We start from the raw sequence: 20429 nt of genomic DNA, 5'->3' as shown, positions 1-20429 counted from the left end.
ACCTGTTTGGTAAGATTTCTAGCAACTATTGAGTGCAATGATTGCGCAGTATTTGAATCCATCCGATTCTAGCACGCGACAGCAGATTCTTCCCCCCCATTGTGCCTGTTCACTATTAGGTGGGTGTTTTATTTGCTCTTATCTGTTCCCAAACATTATTGAATGTCACAATGAGCCCCCACCTCCACCTCCACTTGTCTCTCTCTCTCTCTTGGGTGTTTATTCTTCTTCGAAGTAGCCACGATCCTCCAGCCATGGCAGAAGCTCCCTTATCTGCTCCGAATAGACTGGATTCCTGAACAGCTCGACTATGTCATCGTCAACGTCCTCGTCACCGCTGCCAAAGGGAGAGAGAACGAGCGGCAGAATCTCCGTGGCCACCTCGAAGGCTAAGGTAAAAGCGAGATACGAGTTTTAGATACAGTTGGGGGATCAACGGAGGCCCGACCTACCCCAGTGACCGTACTTCAGCAGATCCAGTTGCAGGTCGGTGAGGGTGGGCTGCCTGCCGCGGTACTTGAGCAGGCCAAGATTGGCTATTAGCTGATCGTGGTAGAACTTCAGGTAGCCATCGAAGTGAAGGGATTTCGGACTGGCGGGTGCCGTCAGAAGCAGGCTGAAGAGGTCATACGCGGCTGGCCCGTATTTGGCGGCCTGAAAGTCGATGAACAGAGAGTCCTTAACGTGCCCAAAGGCATCAGTGCTGTTGAGTATATTGTTGGGCAAACAGCACCCAACCAGGATGACGTTGAATGAGTTCCTAGTGTCTGAAGGGTCGATGGTTCCTCCAACGTACCTCTGGAACGCTTTCTGTGCCGAAGGGGAGAGCGTTGCTTAACAATGGTAAGGGTATCCATTAGTCGATCACTCACCACCTTGTCTTCGTACTCTCTCGCGTTATGCGTTCGCAGGCTCTCATGGAATCGAAGTTGAAGCAAGCTCTTGAGCTCCCCTGCCGCACCGGCCACGAGCTTTGGCAGCTCTCTTTTCTTATCGGAACCCGTCTGTATATAGCGCACCGTGGCCGCATGATAAGCCGCTAGTTTCGATAGAACTGCCTCCATGGCGGGTCTTTCCAGGCCCTTGGGCGTGTTGGCCACACTGTAGCCCCTTGATTGGGCGTTGTCTAAGAGCAGGCACCGGGTCTTCCGTGTCCTGAGGAACGGGACGCTGAACCGAATGTCCTGGCCCTCAGCCTTGTAGAGACCTTCCAGAGCGGGCAGAATGTTCTCGTACATCTGAAGCTCCATCGAGAAGTCCCCTTCAATGGGGAACCTCCTTCCGCTGGGCGACATGTGAGGGGACTTCACCAAGAAGCTCAGACAACGTTTCTTGCTGCCTGTGGACACTTTTGAGTAGTGGAAATGGAGCTCATGTGCTTTCCAGTGACACTCTTACCCGCACACTCTATTTGGAGCTGGACACTGTACGTAGGTCGCACCAAATTCTGTTCCCACTTGCCCCGAATGCTCTGGATACTCCTGAAGTCTGCCATTTCCTGCTTGAGCAGACTCTGCAGCTCCTGCTGGTCCAGCCAGGCCGGCCAGGTCTCAGAGATGGGATTCGACATGCTGTTCAGTAGGAGTTCTGGCTGCTAACTGTGGCCCCTGATCGTGTACGAGTATTGCTTTCAATTGCAAAGCAAAAAACACACGAATTGAATCGACGATAAGCATCCAGATAGTGGAATTTATGTACGATGTTTATTGATTTCCAGTTCATCATAGATAAGTCCCAGTATGTGCTACACTACTTAGAAAATGACAGAATGGCAGCGGGAAAGAGTGGGAAGGGTGTATGGTTCTGCTCTGAAAACATCTGGTAAATCTGATGTCCACACTCCCATCTATCATGACCTAATATATATTCGCCACTGCCCTAATTACGCCCTGCCAAAAAAGAGTCGAAAAATTGCGAAAAACTGTCAGATATTGCAGCAAAATTAAATGAATTCGTCATACCCATTGACAGAAATACAAGCGGATAAGCAGGGATGCACGGATGCAGGAATCTATAACCTGATTTACTATGGGAATAACTTAATATGGAACACGCGGCGTGTCGTTAAGACCGTGGAATGAGATGATGAGATATCATTGTTAGTATTGTAGGCGGACCCAAACAAATTCATACAGTAGTACCGTATTTTATGAAGTTTTCCCACACCACAGGTATCGAAAAGACAGATTTTGTAGCTGATTTCCCGATTTCCTGATGCGCTAATCGGCGACACGTGAGGCCACTTCATAGGTGAAGGGATGCGGTAAGCCACCCCCCACCCTCTCGACAGGATATGGATATGCAGATGGAGACGGATATGGACTTAATACGGCATGAAGTGTCACAAATTCATCAAAACATATTGTACAGACCAAACGACCAAAACAACAGGGGAACAGGGAGCGACGCGACCCTTTCTTTGTTGGGCAGGAGTCAACCGTCTACCGTCAACCCTCCTCGCTGGCTGATGTCCTTGCAATATCCGTTCAGAATTAATTTGCTGGCCCTGGCCGAGGGACGCTAATCTGTTGAAAATGGGCGTTGAACGCAAAAATTCCTTGCTATTTAGCCAGCAGCCAAGGCCTGCGTTGCACGGGGAATCCCTCAAGTGTTACACTTGTTTGGGTTTTAGGGGTTGTTCCAATTGACTTTGAATCGCACCCTCCCCTCTCCAGTGTCTGCCTCAATTTATTAATAATAATTTCACGCTTTGTTTGCCTTGTCAAATTTTGTATTGTATAATAGTTTTCTTTCTTTTTTGGGGGGGGCCCGTGGCCCATGTACGCAATGTGACTTCATTGAGGACATGTGTCTGGTGTACCCAGCAGCTGGAATGATTCGCACGCAAATCATGGCATCGTGGCATCGCGGCATCGCGGCAGGGCATGAAATTGTTCGAAACAAGTGCGAGGCTTACTGCCAGCCTTTAATATTGGCTATTTAAAGGGATTATCAGGTGTACTTCTGGACATGTTGGTGGTGTACAATATTTGATTTTTAAGTAACCGAATTTCGGGTTGAAAGCCTACTGGTTGATTGGCTTTTGATGAGACGATTACTAAAAACTCGAATACAGTCCATTTGATCGTAGTTCCTTGTTGTTATTCGATTACTATTAAACATCAAACACTTGGATGGGGTGTTCTAATTTTATTTGTTATCACTCACAAAAAGGATTGTGGATGTGCACTTAATCATCTTGTATTCTTTTCAAAAGCAAAAGCTTAACATTTTCTAGTCCGCGGTGATCCACAATGCGAGTCCTATGTCAGGCTGTGGCTGTAGGGAGAGGCAAAGTCTCGATGATATGCCGCCGCTGGGTGCAGGTGATGGGGGGGGTGCATCGAAGGTGGGGCTGCCTGGTGGTGTCCGTTCATGCCGGGATAGACATCAGAACGGGACTTCGAGTGGGAGTGGGAGTGTGAGTGGGAGTTCGAGGGCGTGCCACTGAGCAGCTCGGCCATGAATCCGATGTAGGTGATGGCCAGGCGCAGCGTCTCTATGCGGGAGAGACGCTTTTCATAGGCGAAGGTGGGCACCTTGCGACGGAGCTTGTCGAAGGCCTCGTTCAGGTTGAACATGCGACGGCGCTCGCGAATATTGGCGGCTCGTCTCTGGGCCATGGAGGCCACCCGGCGACGGGTCTTCTTGGAGGAGGAGCTGGAGGATCCGTTGGACCGGCCATGTGTGCTGGGACGTTGGGGAACCAGGGGGGCTACCTGAGAGCGTTGCCAGAGTGCTGCAAGGATTGCGGATTCGATTCCGATTTATTGAAGCCAAGATCTCTTGAGATTTCTTTGCCGGAGTACTTACACAAATCGGTGCATGGGAAGCCAGCGATGAGCTCTTGGTAGGGCACTATGGGCGGAGGTGGTGGCGCCTCCTGGCCCCATAGGGGCTGGAACGGCACGTCCGGCATGTAAGTGGGCTGGTCGCTGGGGTGGGGGTGCTGCATGGCTGTGCGATTTGATATCTGCTGTAATTGGAAGACCTTGGGTCTGTTCTGCTTGGAAGACTGTGTTGCAATAACTTCTGATTGTCCTTTCTGCCTCTGAAATCAGCTCGGCCCGGGTCCGGGTCCGCGTCCGGGTCTCTGCTCTGCTCTGCTTATTGGATTTTTCACCAGCAACATCTGCGAGGAGGAAGCCATTTTGGATTGGCAACAGTTTGCGGCATTTGGATTGGTCTAGCTGCCCCGGGGGTGTTTACGATGTTTTCCAATAGGAAAATATCCTTGTGCCGTAGTGTTTCCTTCCCTTCGAGGGTGGGTGGTGTGGCAGTCAGTTTTTGTCAGTCAGGGTTGTTGTCTCCGCTACGGAGATACTTTTGTCACGGTGCTTTCGTTGAACAAAAAACCGTTTAACTTACTTTACATGTAAGATGTAGAGTATACATGCATTTGTATATGTATACTACATGTCGAATTTCGGGCAGAAGAAGAATGTCCAATTTATCTTGAAAGCAGACTAGACTATCATGGCAGACTAGAAGAGTTTGGTTGCAACAGATTCAACGGTGGCCTTCTTATTTTAACGCTTTTGCTCGCACACTCTACGGTTTTCATTTTAACTTCTCTGGGGAGAATTAGGGACAGCAAGACAGTCGTAAGATTCATCTTCGGTCGAAGCGATTACGAGGAGGATGACAATAGTTGGCCGGTAGGGTTAGACGATAATATACAAACTTTCCCACCGTCTACTTGATATGTTTCGGGTATTTATCCAATTCGGTATGCCATGCTTCTAATGTGGTGCATCCGTAAAATTGATTTGTTGGTAAAACCAAACTAGGAATTTAAAAAACTTTGTTCTGTTCAAGATGAACCTTGGCCCAAGGTATAAATCTATTTTGCTTTTTCACGGGATATCGTTACAATAAATAACGTCTTTGACAAATATCTGACCCTTCATTTTCTACACCCGCCGTCGCAGTTGCATCCTAAAATATTGCACGGGCCATAGCCGCAATAAGGGGTCCCCTTAGATCCATCTGCGCAACGCAAATCCATCAAACTTTTTATTTTTTGAGCAGCCGCAACCACAGGCGCGACCGCTATCGGCGCGGCCCTTCCATATCTACGCGTGTAACAACAAGGACCGCCTTTTCTACACCCGCCTTTGCAATTGCATCCGAAAATATTGCACTGGCCAACGCCGCAATAAGGACTCGACCAAGTTCCGTCTGCGCATTTACCTCCTTTGCAGCATTCGGACGTGACTTCTCCGAGGAGAACTAGGAACAGCAAAACGGTAAACGTGAAGTTCATCTTCGGTCGGAGAATATGAGGATGACAATAGTTGGCCGGTAGGGTTAGACGATAATATACAAACTTTCCCACCGTCTACTGGATATGTTTCGGGTATTTATCCAATTCGGTATGCCATGCTTCTAATGTGGTGCATCCGTAAAATTGATTTGTTGGTAAAACCAAACTAGAAATTTAAAAAACTTTGTTCTGTTCAAGATGAACCTTGGCCCAAGGTATAAATCTATTTTGCATTTTCACGGGCTATCGTTACAATAAATAACGTCTTTGACAAATATCTGACCCTTCATTTTCTACACCCGCCGTCGCAGTTGCATCCGATAATATTGCACTTGCCAACGCCGCAATAAGGGGTCCCCTTAGATCCATCTGCGCAACGCCAACCCGTCCCCACTTTTATTGGATTAGTAGTCACGGCATACACATCTGAAACAATATTGGAGTTCAACGAATCCGCCGCCGCAGCCCCCACGGCCGCCAAAATCGGCGCGGCCCTTCCAAATATACGCGCGAAACAACAAGGACCGCCTTTTCTACACCCGCCGTCGCAGTTGCATCCGATAATATTGCACTTGCCATAGCCGCAATAGGGAGTCGGTTTAGTTCCATCTGCGCATTTTCCATTTCGAGGGCGGCAACAAGAAGCGTCTGATCCTCTTCTTCTACACCCGCCATTGCAGTTGCATCCGAACATATTGCACCTGCCAACGCCGCAATAAGGACTCCCAAAAGTTCCATCTGAGCAAGGTGGTCTGCAGCATTCGGACGTGACTTCTCCGAGGAGAACTAGGAACAGCAAAACAGAAAACGTGAAGTTCATCTTCGGGCGGAGAATATGAGGGTGACAATGGTTGGCCGGTAGGGTTAGACGATAATGGTCTACTGGATGTGTTTCGGGTATTTATACCCGATACTCAAACTGAGTATTGGGGTATATTAGATTTGTGGTGAAAATGGTGTGTAACGTCCAGAACGAATCGTTTCCGACCCCATAAAGTATATTTATTCTTGATCAGCATCAATAGCCGAGTCCATTGAGCCCTGTCCGTCCCTATCAGCGCCTAGTGTTCAAAGACTAAAAGAGCTAGAGCAACGACATTTTATATCCAGACTTCTCTGATATGTCACTGTTACAAATATATTTCAAAGCATTGCCCCGCCCACTTCCGCCCCCACAAAAGGCGAAAATCTGTGGCATCCACAATTTCAAAGATACGAGAAAATAGAAAACGCAGAATCGTAGAGGAAGACTATATCTTCTAGAGTGCAAAATCTGAACCAGATCGTACAAATAATATAGCCAGAATCAAGAAAACAATTTCATTCTTTCTCGCTCTGTCTCTCTCTAACACACAGGTTTCATGGTCGGTTTTGCCTATTGCAAAATATGAGTTCAACGATCTCAGAGACTTTAAAAGCTAGAGCAACCAAATTTTGGTATCCACACTCCTGTGATATCGGACCTTGACCGTTTTGTGTCCAAATTTCGCCACACCCCCTTCCGGCCCCGCAAAGGACGAAAATCTTCGGCATCCACAAATCTCAGAGACTATTAAGGCTAGAGTTACCAAATTTGGTATCCACACTCCTCTTAGATCTCACTATAAAACGTATATCTCAAAATTTCGCCCAAAAAGGACGAACATCTGTGGTATCCACAATATTGAAGATAGAGAATGACCATTTCTATCAGATTTCCGAATCTGAGTCAGATCGGATAATGTTTATATCTAAAAGGAACAAATCAATTTGCAGTCGCTACGCAGCGCTACACGTTCAGACACGTTTTCTGTCTCTCCCGCACGTCGCTCAATGTTGCCATACCTACAATGTATCGGCTATAAATGTAGAGCTGCGGTCGCCGCAGCAACTCACAACGTTCCCCCTCGCTTTCTAATTTGGTGGTGGTGTATCCGTGAAATTGATTTGTTGGAATATTATATATTGTATTATACATACATATATTATATTTTATACGTAATAGGTAATGCACTGTTTTCTATTCCGCTACATCTGTCTCTCTCTCTCTCTCTCTTAAGCTGTTATAGTCTCCGAGGTCTATATCGACTCGGCTGTTGTTGCTGATCAAGAATATGTATACTTAATGGGGTTAGACACACTCACTTTCAGCACAATCTCACAAATCTAATATACCCCCATAATCTTTGAGTATCGGGTACAATAATACTGTCGGTAGAGTTTGAAGAAATTTCTTCCTTGAAAACAATTGAAGTGGCCCGTGTGACACCAGCAATGCAGCCCTCCTAACGCCCCACCGAACGATCTACAAATTTCTAAGACCCAGGAGGCATGCATCTATCTGTTGCATGCATCTGTTTTTGTTTACATGCAAGACGTTCCTCTTCTCGTCATTCAGCTGCTGCTCTCCCGCTGAATGGTTATGCAGTGCGCCAGCGCGGATAAACTCGCCGGCATCCCGACATCCCGGCATCCCGCCTCGGAGCATTCGGATGATTCTTGTGACGATTCAAAGAGACAGGACGACAGATGTCTTGCCCTTACAAAATGTGCCACATTCAAGTGGTTCTAACTTGGCCACAACTAATCTGTTATTGGTAGAAATAAACATATACCATGGCAGTAAATAAACTTCAAATAAAGCGAATAAAAAGGGGAACAAAAATCACAAATCACAAATCACAAATGACATCTTTTGTTATCTTTTTACAGCCCCAAAAACAGGGTTTTCGCTGTATTTATTTAGTTTGCCACTTTTTATGTCCTGTAAAGTCACTCCGACGAGCGAAAGAGTAAAACTCAAGAGTGCTTCATTGTGTCAATAGCTTGAAATTGGATATGAAGTGCCTTGCGGAGGACACTGTCCTGTCAAGTCAAGTCAAATCCAGACAGACAGAAAGGAAGAGTGCCGCACTTTGATGGCTAAACCCAGCGACTAGCGGCGAGGGAGCTCCTTCAGCCTTCAGCCTTCAGCCATCAGCTTCAAAGGAAAACAATTCTCGGGAAAAAATAGTTGTAAAATTTGCATTTATTTCATTTTCAGCCATTACCCGGAGTTCTTCCGGAGCGGAGCTGACGCGAAGGCGGTTTTAAAGAACAAACAAACTTCTATGTAATCTCCTCCGATTTGTGCACAGAAAAAGAGAGAATTCAAGTAACAAGAAAATGTCTAAGGCGATTTGTTTGTGCCCCTGACTCTGCCCCTGCCTCTGTCTCTGTGTCTGCGTCTGAGCTCTGCCTAAGATTTATGCTCTCTGTGATGGGAGCAAACTCTGGGAGTTGCAAACTGCGAGCGAGTTTATAAAAAAAAAAAAATGTGGAAATTGTGGAAATTTGAATTTTTTGTGTGCGTTATTTTTTGTTTTTTTTTGGGTATTTTTGCCATTTCCTAATTTTCCACGCAAATGCATTTTATTTATTACGCAATTTGGGGATTTGTTCTTCTGGCAGGGCTGAAAGCGACATGAAAGCGCTTAAAGTTCAAGGCGCTAAACGAGGCATTAGGAACGGTCCGTCCCCAGCAGATTAGGGCTGTAGCCAGACCTCTGTGCTACTCTTAGGATCTACCTTTTAGGAGCACACACTCTTCTAAACGCGGTTCTACTCTCCCACAAAATGGGAACAATGTGCGTAGTACCCGCTGCAGTACCGCCGTGGGTGTGCCCGTGAGTGCAGACGTTTTAGCATTCAATAAACTCCTCGATAATTGCGCCCATTTGCCACAGACGACCACAGGAGTGCAGCAATGTGTAGCAATCAAAGGGATTTACACAGCTCGTACAGAGAGTCGGCAAGAGCCAAGAGCACAAGGGGCACCCAAAATTGATGGAAAATCAACGTGGCAGGCAATTGAAGTGATGATACCCGGGTGGGTACCCGGCATACTATATGTACATACGAGAAGGTGCCAGCAACAAGGAGAGGGAGCCTTCAGCTCAAGGCTCACTCAGGAGAAGGTACAAGCGAGTTTCCCTTGAATCGGAATGAAATACACGGCACGAAAGGGTGCCCTTGGCTGGAGCCAATAAAGCAGCATAAGGTGTGCAAAGGAGCCAAAATGCGCCACAATGCGATACAATTTAGATTTATATGCTTTGTCTGATTTATTTGTATTGGACGTGCGGTGTGTGGTGGGGTGGGGTGGGGTGTGGTAGGGTGGGGTGTGTGGGGCTGGTTGGCAGGCAGGCAGACGTCTGCCTTTCTCGCTTTTATCGCCAGTGCTGCTGCTGCTGGTGCACCCTAAACTCGATAATGCTCCACAGATCTTTTTTCTCCCACACCCACACCCACACCCACACCCACTCCCCTCCCTCTTTACATGTAGACATACTACTCACTAGGTGAAGTACGAGTGGAGGGATTTATCTGTATCTGTATCTGTATCTGCACATAGTGAAATTGAGTCATGACTGAGATTTGAATGTGCGAATGTGAATGTGCAGCACACACAGAGACAGAGAGATAGAGAGAGGGAGAGAGACAGAGAGAGAGAGAGAAAAGTCTCCAAGTTGTTGTTTGCCTTCAAAGTAAGTTCCAACCTTCCAACTGAAAATGAACCCCAAGTCGTGGTCCTTTTGTTCTTCCTGGCTTCTGGCTTTAATGAGGATTACGTGCAATTTCATTATCCTGCGTAATAAATAAGTAACAAGTCAAATAAACACAGAGAGATGGAGGGAGAGAGAGAGCCAACATGCAGAGGAACGACGACAAATGCCGACAGCATCCATATTAAAATTTAGACACGAACACATTTTATTGCTTGTACTGTATTTTGGGACTGTGGGAATGGGGAAATGGGAGTGCGTGTCTGTATTGTATCTGTATCTGGGCAAGGGGAATGGTGCAGCCCCAAGTATGTTGCAAGTACCACACTATGTTGCTGGTCATGGATCCTGCACCAGTGACACCTTTGATTGTGGAATTCAATGATAGGTCAAAGGGTATTCCCGTGGCAAATGGACAAATCATTATCCTCCAATTTAATTCTAAACAATTAGCCCTGACAGGACCCAACCCAAGCTCCGTTTCCTTCCCCATGCACCCATGCACCCTTGCACCCGTACGGAATTGGCATAATGGTTGTATAATGAATGCATACGCAATTTATCTCAATTAAATGTGGATTATATTTTATGAATATTGATTTTCGTCAGGCGAAGGGGTGGTGATGGGAGTGGAGTGAAGTGGAGGCGCTCTATTAATTGGATTTTGGGTCGGAGAGTGGCTTGTTGTGTTTTGTACCCCCATCTCCACCCCCACCCCCACCCCCATCCCCATCCGATTTATGGCACTTTCTACGGGTGGATGGCACCTACCTTTGAAGGCAGCCCCCCCCGTTCACTGCCTGTGCTCTGCAGCTCCTGCAGACGCAAGGATGGGATGGGATGCAGATGCAGATACGGACGAGACCTTGAGGCCATCCATGGAGATACAGTCTCCATTCCAATTCGCTGTCTCGCTCGCTTCGCTGTTCGGCTTTTTTCTTTCTGTTCTTTTCAATTACAACGAACGAGCGAGAGAGCGAGCGCCAAAGTCAAACTTTTTTGCAATTATCTTGCGAGACACAATTTTCACTGTGTCTCGATTTTTATGAGAGTGCACAAAGTTCGCTCCCGGGGAAACTTTCTTTCCCGCAACATTTTCCATACATTTATGATGTTGTTGCCACTTCCACAGCCACCGCCACCGTTTGCTCTTAAATGAATAGCAAAACTAATACCAAATTGGATAAATACCCGAAGCATATCCAGTAGACGGATTGATTGGCCTAAAAACGATCTGGGAAAGTCCATTGTTTACTGTTTTGCTGTTACTAGCTCTCCTCAGAGAAGTCACTTCCGAATGCTGCAGACCAACCTTCGGGAGGTGCCGAGATGACTCCCAATTGCGTTGTAAAGCCCCTTGTTGTCCAAACAATTACGGAAAATGCAAAGATGGAACTCGGTCGACTTCCTATTGCGGCTATGGCCCCTGCAACTGCCAGGGGGGTGTAGAAAATGAAGGATCATATATTTGTCAAAAACGTTTTTATTGTAAGGATAATCCGTGAAAGTAGAAAATAGATTTATACTTTCATTGACCGGAACAAAGTTTTCGAAGTTTCTTCAGGGTTTGCCTGGCAAAAGGAGGCCGTACTGACCCGATACCCAGGGTATAAATGTAGAGCTGTGGCCCTAGCTGCGGCTCACAACGTTCCCCCTCGTTTTTTTTGCAAACTTTTGATTACGTTTTCACGGCGTGAAAACTTCCCTGGAGTGGGAAGAATGGAATGTGGAGTGTCGATGAGAAAAGAACCAAACTTTCGTTCAATGAATTTCGTATTCAAGTGTAACTGCGGCCTCCACGAGCGCTTCGCTTTTCTGGGATGGTATCCGAGCACCTGTTAACAGGGATGGGCTATCTATCAATATCCATGAGCGTTCCCAATCAAAATAAAACTCTCTGCTAATCATCGAGCCAATTAGCTGCCAATTACCTCACTAATGACTTTCCCACGGAATAAACCGACCGACAGACAGACATTAAGCCAAACCGCTCCAAAAGGCTAGGAATAAGGGGAAATGTTGCTCCCAAAATAAAGTCGGACATCAGAAATATGCGCCTTGTTCATGGCAGGATGTGCTCCACATTGAGGACTCGTTTATTAATATCCCGGCTGCTGGCTGCTGGCTGTTGGCTGTTGTCTGTTGACCCGGAGACTGATAAGCTTGGAAGCTCTTCCTCAATTGTCGCACGCCATTTTCACCCGCAATTCGCTTTTATGGTCGCCTCTTTACGAGCCCGACCGCCCCACCGCCCGATGACCTGACCTTATCTACGGAACGGAACTGAACCGAAACAGAGAGAAACGACAACGACAGCATCTGCCATTCATTAGGAGAAGCCTTTTTCGGGGCCTTTTCCCTGACACCCCAATTTCTTGCAGAGTCCATGCCACGTCTGCGTCTGTGGCATGAAGCTCATTAGGATTGTCCAGCGCCTGTCTACTCAGCGTTCTTCAGCGTGTATTTAAGATTGAATATTTGAGAAGCATAGAGCCGGGCCAGGCTTCTCCTTCACAACTTGCAGTCAGAGAAACAATCAACACAAAAGGTAGGGATAGGGAAAGGGATAGGACCACGGACGGACATATGTAGTTTTCAATGAGTTTTTATTGGGTTTTTAACCAATCAAATCAACCAATCAATCAACCAATCCATCTGCCGAATACGGCACGTGTACATATTTTCCTAATTCGGTATGCCTCTAATGTGCTTCTAATATGGTGTGTCCCTGACGTCGATTTGTTCGGAAAAACAGACTAGGAATTTCAAAAACTTTTTCTCGTTGATGTACAACCTTGGCTCAAGATATAAATGTATTTTTTATTTTCACGGGCTATCGTTACAATAAATAACGTCTTTGACAAATATCTGATCCTTCATTCTCTACACCCGCCGTCGCAGTTGCATCCGAAAATATTGCACTTGCCAACGCCGCAATAAGGACTCCCACGAGTTCCATCTCTGCAACGCAGACTAGCAACATGATAGATTAAATCTGACGGATCCGGGACATACTCAATAATCTTGCCAAGCTTTTTGGGAATGAACTTGGAACCTTTCTTGACACCTTGTTTGATACCTTGTTTGGCAGCTATTTTGGCAGCTGTGATCACCGGCCACAAGACAACCGGCGCCCTAGCTACTTCAGCCGCGTGGCAACAAGGTTTGTAAGCGGATCCTTTTCTACACCCGCCGTTGCAGTTACATCCGAAAATATTACACTTGCCAACGCCGCAATAAGGATTCCCACGAGTTCCATCTCCGCATTGACCTCCTCCGCAGCATTCTGACGTGACTTCTCCGAGGAGAACTAGGAACAGCAAAACGGTAAACGTGAAGTTCATCTTCGGGCGACGGCGATGAGGTTGACAATGGTTGGACAGTAGGGTTAGACGACAATATATACACTTTTCCAGATCGTTTTTAGGCCAATCAATCCGTCTACTGGATATGCTTCGAGTATTTATCCAATTTGGTATGCCATGCTTCTAATGTGGTGTGTCCGTGAAATCGATTTGTTGGAAAAAACCAACTAGAGCGGGAAAGTTGGGAATGGGAGACGGGGCATGAGCCGCGGCTCTACATTAATGCCCGGTACTCAGTGCGTGAGTGAGCTTTCTGTCTGTTGGTATCGCTGCTCGCAAGAACGGTCATTACAGGGAGGGGGTGCTCTCCGCCCTCTCTCACGACCGCTAGTTGTGTTCTATAGAACCTGTTTCCATTCATCCGGCACTGTTTTTATACCCGATACTCAAAATGAGTATTGGGGTATATTAGATTTGTGGTAAAAGTGGATGTGTCCATAAGGAATCGTTTCCGACCCCATAAAGTATATATATGTATTCTTGATCAGAATCAATAGCCTAGTCGATTGAGCCATGTCTGTCTGTCCGTCTGTCCGTCCGTCCGTCTGTCCGTCTGTCCGTCCCCTTCAGCGCCTAGTGCTCTAAGACTATAAGAGCTAGAGGAACGCCCCCACAAAGGACGAAAATCTGTGGCATCCACAATTTTGACGATACGAGAAAACTAAAAACGCAGAATCGTAGACGGCTATATCTTCTAGAGTGCAAAATCTGAACCAGATCGTATAATTATTATAGCCAGAATCACGAAAACAATTTCATTCTTTCTCGCTCTGTCTCTCTCTAACACACAGGTTTCATGGTTAAGAGCCAGAGCAACCAAATTTGGTATCCACACTCCTGTGATATCGGACCATGACCGTTTCGTGTCCAAATTTCGCCACACCCGCTTCCGCCCCCGCAAAGGACGAAAATCTGGGGCATCCACAAATCTCAGACTATTAAGGCTAGAGTAACCAAATTTAGTATCCGCACTTCTGTTAGATCTGACTATAAAACGTATATCTTAGAATTTCGCCCCACCCCCTTCCGCCCCCACAAAGGACGAAAATCTGTTGCATCCACAATATTGCAGATTTGAGAAAACTAAAAACGCAGAATCATAGATAACCACCATATCTATCAGATTGCTGAATCTAGATCAGATCAGATAATTTTTATAGCCAAAAGGAACAAATCAATTTGCAGTGGCTACGCAGCGCTACACGTTCAGACACGTTTTCTGTCTCTACCGCACGTCGCTCAATGTTGCCATACTGACAATGTATCGGCTATAAATGTAGAGCTGCGGTCGCCGCAGCAACTCACAACGTTCCCCCTCGTTTTTTGTATACCGCTGCATCTGTATCTCTCGCTTCCCACAGCACTACCAGCCGTAATATCTCGCTAATATACACCAAATACTCTTTGAGTGTCGGGTACTAAAATTATGAATCAATTTTCCCATCGCGATGGAGAGAGCAAAGTGCAAAGTCATCAGAGCAACTGCATCACGAGTAGCCGGATCCGGAGAGATGATACAATTTCCAGTGAACACTGGATACTCGAGACTGGATCTTTGCATCCTTGCATCCTTGCATCCTTGAATCCTTGGATGCAAAACGATAATTTTTCTGAAAATACATATTGTAAAGCCCCGAAGAGGGAGTAGGCCACGGAAAAGTCATCATGTTAAGGAAAGTCTGGGGATACTCTGACTTTCAGTTCAGTCTTTAATGGGGATTCGATTCGATTCCCGTGGATGTTTTCAAAGATTTCAGTAGTTTTCAGTTTTGTTTTTATGTTCGAAAGGAATCGGTTCGGTTCGTGTTTTTTGTCGTGTCGTCTAGTAATCAAATAAGTAGAAAACTGAAATTTTAACAAAAGTTCTTTTATACGATGGACCGCAATTTGGTGTTTTTCAGTGGCATTCCGTACAGCCATCTAAATTTAGTCGAAAACCCTCAGAGCCAAATTGGGCCTAGTCCTGGGCCCCATACAAATCGCATTGTTGACTCCTGCGACCCGTATTGCTACGAGGACGGCGGTGGCGATGCACGCACTCTGTTCCTGGACGTTGACGAGGAGCAGGAGGGGGAGGGGGAGGAGGAGGAGGAGGAGGAGGAGGAGGAGGAGAAGGAGAAGGAGAAGGAGGAGATCCACTCATCCTACGCCTCCCCTGCTGAAGTGCAGCTGCAGAAAATGGATATGGATGAGGATGTGGGCATGGATATGGGGCGGAATGTATCTGTTGTGAATCCCGTGCTACACTCACCCCCAGAAGGGGGTGGCGCCTCGGTGGCGAGCCGCTCCTTCGGACGGCTGCCGTATCTGAATCTGAGTCTGAATCTGGAGCAGCGTACAACTGCCCCGTGCTTCTGCCCCGCCATCCTCGTTGGCCACGAGCAGTATGTGCTGCAGCCGGACACCATTTTCGTGCTGGGGATGCGTCCGAGCATCACCAAGAACGACATAATCGTGTGCTTCGGCAAGATCGGACACATCAAGGTGGACGAGGGGACCGACAAGCCGAAGATCTTCGTCTACAAGGACAAGCTGACGGGCCGCTCCAAGGGGGAGGCAACCATCACCTACGTGAGCCCCCTGTCGGCCCATGCGGCCATAACAGCGATGAGTGGCAGGCGATTCATGGGCCATACCCTGACAGTCCTCCCCGCCTACCTCTCCACTCGCGCCGGGAGCGTGCGCTACAGCTACCCCCGCCACCCGCGGAGTGACACGGGGGAGCAGCAGCAACAGCACCCGCGCACCCCCAAGTGGAAGCCGGCCAGCGACAACTGGTCCTGTCTTGTGTGCCGCAACAGCAACTTCGTGTGGCGCTCCTCCTGCAACCGCTGCCAGGCGGAGAAGGGCACGGCCCCAACCCCTGGCGTTGGCCCCGGACGACGGCCCCACAACAACGATTGGCTGTGCGACGGTTGCAACAACATCAACTTCTGGTATCGCAAGAGGTGCAATCTGTGCAATTTCCCCAAGGCCGAAGAGACCGCCAGCGACTCCGCCGTGAACCCCACAATGGAGAAGGAAAAGTGGGAGCTAGTGCTGCAGTCCTCGGTGCAGGATCTTCTCTCCTCCCACGGCACTAAAGACGATGTTTCGATCGATGTTTAATGTTTCATGTTTAATATTCAATAGCCAAAATGCCTCTAAATTCGATGTAATAAATGTCACGTTCAATTTTGAAATCATTTCTGGAATCAAATGAAGCCGCAAATGAAAAGAAGACACTTGGTTCACAAACGTAAGCCGTATAGCCGTATAGCCGTAAAAGTACCAACGTTTTCTCTGGCATTCCCTGGCTTTTGCCATTGTGCCACAGGCGGGACAATGGCCCCGCCCCAGGGGCGCATCTGCACACTGCCCACTGCACTGGCGGGTAAATCCACTTAATCCAGGCCAACTGAATATTTTACTCGTGCACAAAAGGCACGCCCCCATCCGACTCCCTGGACGGCAGCATCTGCATTCACCTGGAGAGCTCCTCTAATCGTTTAATGAATTTATTTACTTGCCTTGTGCTCTCGCATTGGGAGTGGCAGTGTGGCAGTGGCAAACCACTTGAATCTGTCCTTCCACAGCCCGCTGGTCATTCCTCCTCCCAGTGTGTCATGTGATTTAATCAAACTTTGCTGCAGCCAAATCTCTCCCTTCATTCAACAAAGAGCCTCTCCCAAAGCGTAGCCTGGCTGCGCATTTTCTTGGCACCCGCATCGCCCATCCCCATCCCCATCCCCTTTCCCCTTACCCTTCCCTTCCCTCTCCTGCCACAGGCGCCTGGTGGACTTTGTGTTGTGTTGAATTTACTTTGCACTTTCTTCCACGCGAACGAAGATGGCAGCTGGATGGACCTGGGTCCTCGTCCTGCGTCCTTGCGTCCGCCTGGAGTCCGTTCCTGTTCTTTGCTCTGGCGCCCGCAGGATATTTGCGTAGCTGCAGGTGTAGCCCCCTCTCTCCTCTTCGCGCCTGTTGCGCAACAGTGTCGCACTTCACTGCTGGTGCCTGGTGCTGCCATGATGCCGATTTAAGTGCCACAGAAGGAGAGTAAATGCAATAAACACCATTAGCTGCAACGACTTCTTCCCTCCCAGAGCATTGGCCGTTGGTTGGGGCTCGTGGTGCATGTTTTACTTTGGTTTTTCAGCCAGGAAAAGTTTACTCCTTGGCCCAAGAACTAGGCCACCAAGCGAACAAGGTAAGCTAAAAGCAAAAAGCAAAAGGCAAAAAGAAACCGAAACGAAACGAGTGGAAAACGTTGCGGCGGCATCAAAATGCAAAGGCGAAAAGCACCAACTTATTCGTAAGTGAATTGAATGGAAAACTTTCAAACTGCGGGCGCCATAAACTCTGAACTGCAGGACGAAGGACGAAGCACGAAGGAAACTTTCCTGAATCCTGATGGGTTTATAGCTCCGAAGATTGTCTGCTGTTTGTGCTTTTTCCCCAACATTTCAACATAATTAGGCCATTAGATAACTTGATTTTGGCTTCCAGGGGATGGATGCTCCTCGTGGGTCTGCCTTCGAGCACTACATATACAATATTCCTCAGCACTTGCCTCTCCTGTCTCCTGTTTCCTGTTTCCTGCCTTCTGCCTGTCTGAAGGAGGTGTCATTCACAAGAATAAATAATCCTCGAATGCCGAATGCCGAGTGCCGCAAAAACATAAAACAAACCGCCTTTTCGCTTTGGCGCCTCTTGCCTCCTCTTCGGCGGCGTTGAGCACTTGCAGACATTTCTTTCACTGAAATCCACTCAACTTCACCCCCACATGTACGTGGGTGCCACAGAATGCAGCTCTTGCGGTTCATTGTACTTTACGAGCGCAGTTTTTAGCGTAGAGGGGCGGAGCATCGCCCCTCGCGACTTCCGCATGTTTTTCCCCATCGCCGGCTAACGGCCAACGGCTGCCGCCGTTTTGTTGCGTTTTTGCCTTTGTCTGCTCTGCTCTGCCCTTTGCACGTGCATCGAACAATGGCCCCTCCCACCAGCTCCCACCAACACAGAGCGTTGAAATGTTTGGCTATAAATTATGGCAACTGTCGCCACTAAGATCGAAACTGAAACTGAAGCTGAAACTGAAAGCCCCGCTAGATGGGCGATGGGCTTAGATTGGCATGGATCTGACGGCTCTGACAGCTCCAAAGCCTCGATGGTTGTGGCATTGCTGCATTCGAATATCACGTATACGTAGCGGGGTGCCCGGCTTCTGGCTGTCATATTGCAAAACGAAACGACACGCTAGGGAGCTAGAGAGCTGCCACCATTGCCACCATTCTGTTGATGCCGCTGTCTTTTTTCGGTCTGCGGTCGCATTATCCACAGGATCCAGAGGATACACAGATGCAAACGTGCAAGAGATGCCATGCCGCTCTCCAGTTTTGTGCATTTGTGGGTTCTGTCCTGTCCTGACAGCTGTTCGTGTTTTTGTCGAGAATGGCCGTCACATTAGCACCATTTTTCAGCACTCTGCGGTCATAATTCACCAAAATTAATTGTCGCATTCCGCAGTCGCACTTTGTGCGGCTTCTCGGCTTCTATTTTCCCCAAAAAAGTCTCTGGGGTGCTGTAAATATCGATGGCAGGACATTCTGCCACGGCTACTCCTCGACCCGGCTTGTAGAGTTCCGTATTTAAGAGACGCCACTTTAAATCTCCTCACTTGGCCGCTAATATTCTTTGGCAGTTGTCCAAAGAGGACCCTCGCATTAGCATTTTCCCTCTGCTTTGGATGGGGAAAAATAGGGGAAAATTATGCTAAACATTATAATAAAATTTAATAATAAAGAATACCAAAGGCAGGATTCCCTTGATTGTCCTGTCCCTCAATGTGTAACGACGACCCGGCGCTAATTCTGCAACATTCTTTATGCAAATATCCGAGTCCAGACTGCACCTTTTTTTCGGGAACAGAGGACTAGAAAGGGTAGAAAGGTTTCCCCCAGCTGTGGCTGTCTTTATCAGGTATTTGTTTATACAGCTGCAATGCCGAGGTTTATTTTATTTTATTAGATTTCTTTGGCTCCTGCCCACTGCTTCCTCCCCCTTGCTAGCATTTATCCAAATGGCTCTTGCAAATAGGCAAATAAGTACTTGGTAAGTAAATTCTGGGCGTCACCTGGGGAGAGTCGGTCCATAGACTTCCATTGGCCATAAAAATAAGCCCAAAGACAGACATTGGCCTAGGAATATCCTGGTACTCTCGTAATGCCGCCAAAAAGTTGAAAACTTTTGGGGTTATAAAATGAACGGAGAATGGATTCAAAACTTTCGCCATTGAGTGGCGTACACATCGTGGGAGAGGAAGCGGAAGAGGGGGCAGTGGCAGTTGCAGTGGCACACAGTGGCAGTGGCACACAGTGGTACGCGTTTCAGCCAAAGTCTCCGCATATTTAGGCCCTATTTATCTCTTGGTTGTGCGGCCCACTGTGGCCGCCTAAATTTCCAACCGAACTTCCCCTCTGGAAACAATATAAAAACGCTGCTCCGCACAATGCATGCGGCATAAAAAGCGGGCTTATTACGCCCTATATGTTGTCGGGAAAGGGCGGAAGAGCGGAAGGGCGGAAGGGGGGAAGGAAGCGGAAGCAGTTCCAGTTTGAGTAACAATTGAAATAAATGAATTTGCCCAAAGGATTCAAAGGATTCCACCCCAAAGGGTGGAGCATAAAATTCAGGGAATGGCCCGCGATGCCTCCCAAATGTTGATATTCCCCTCTCTCGCTCTCCCTCTCCCTCCTGTAATTGGAAGCACTTTACAGTCGTTTTCCCCGGCAACCACAAAAGGCGGAACCCACCGAAAAAATTACATCAAAATTGCAATCAAATCCAAATCAAAAGTTTGGATCCATCCATCCCCTGTTTCCGACTTAAGGATTCCGTGCCCTTAAAGAAACAGCGTGCGCCAGCATCCTCCCATATGGTAGTGTGCCATGGGGGGATCCCCCCCACAACTAAGCCAATTTCGCGTCGCCCCACCGACTGGCAGACCAGGCACCAGGCACCCGGCACCAGGCACCTATTTCAAACTCAATTAAACACGGAAAGGGCAGCAGCAGCAGCAGCAGAGGAATCTGCCCTCCATCTACCGTTGAACCTTCTCCTGCTCCTCCTCCTCCTCCTGCTCCTCCTCCTCCTCCTGCTCCACGGTGGACGCAGCTGTTCTTTATGTGGTGGGGATGCTGCTGCTGTTCGGGGTGCACTCCGCATCGGGTGGATTTAATATTTGAATACTGTTGCCAGCAGCAGCCGCACTGCCTCCTCTGTCTGTCAGCCTGTCTG

General features: G+C 47.8%; 3 protein-coding genes across 3 annotated transcripts; 1 reads left to right on the top strand and 2 right to left on the bottom strand.

Annotated features, from left to right (window-relative positions):
* Positions 1-108: 108 nt before the first annotated feature.
* On the bottom strand, positions 109-1758 carry LOC6594158. The gene is made up of 4 exons (XM_026984446.1): positions 1399-1758; positions 873-1339; positions 453-810; positions 109-389 (listed from the first exon to the last, which is right to left on the bottom strand). The coding sequence occupies exons 1-4, from the start codon at positions 1568-1570 to the stop codon at positions 220-222; spliced, it is 1167 nt and encodes a 388-aa protein (XP_026840247.1). The 5' UTR covers positions 1571-1758; the 3' UTR covers positions 109-219.
* Positions 1759-3143: 1385 nt separating this feature from the next.
* Positions 3144-4378, bottom strand: LOC6594714 (protein Fer3). The gene is made up of 3 exons (XM_026995138.1): positions 4369-4378; positions 3814-4312; positions 3144-3739 (listed from the first exon to the last, which is right to left on the bottom strand). Exons 2-3 carry the CDS (start codon positions 3953-3955, stop codon positions 3264-3266), a joined length of 618 nt encoding a protein of 205 aa, XP_026850939.1. The 5' UTR covers positions 3956-4312; positions 4369-4378; the 3' UTR covers positions 3144-3263.
* Positions 4379-15240: 10862 nt separating this feature from the next.
* LOC6594715 (RNA-binding protein cabeza) lies at positions 15241-16336 on the top strand. Its single transcript, XM_002019364.2, has one exon. The coding sequence runs from the start codon at positions 15333-15335 to the stop codon at positions 16260-16262; it is 930 nt and encodes a 309-aa protein (XP_002019400.2). The 5' UTR covers positions 15241-15332; the 3' UTR covers positions 16263-16336.
* The last annotated feature ends 4093 nt before the right edge of the window (positions 16337-20429 follow it).

This window comes from Drosophila persimilis, unplaced genomic scaffold (genome assembly GCF_003286085.1).
Source record: "Drosophila persimilis strain 14011-0111.01,24,50 unplaced genomic scaffold, DperRS2 tig00000000-arrow-pilon, whole genome shotgun sequence".
NCBI lineage: Eukaryota > Metazoa > Arthropoda > Insecta > Diptera > Drosophilidae > Drosophila > Drosophila persimilis.
Note: the sequence above shows the minus strand (reverse complement) of the source record. Positions and strands in the feature narration are given on the sequence as shown.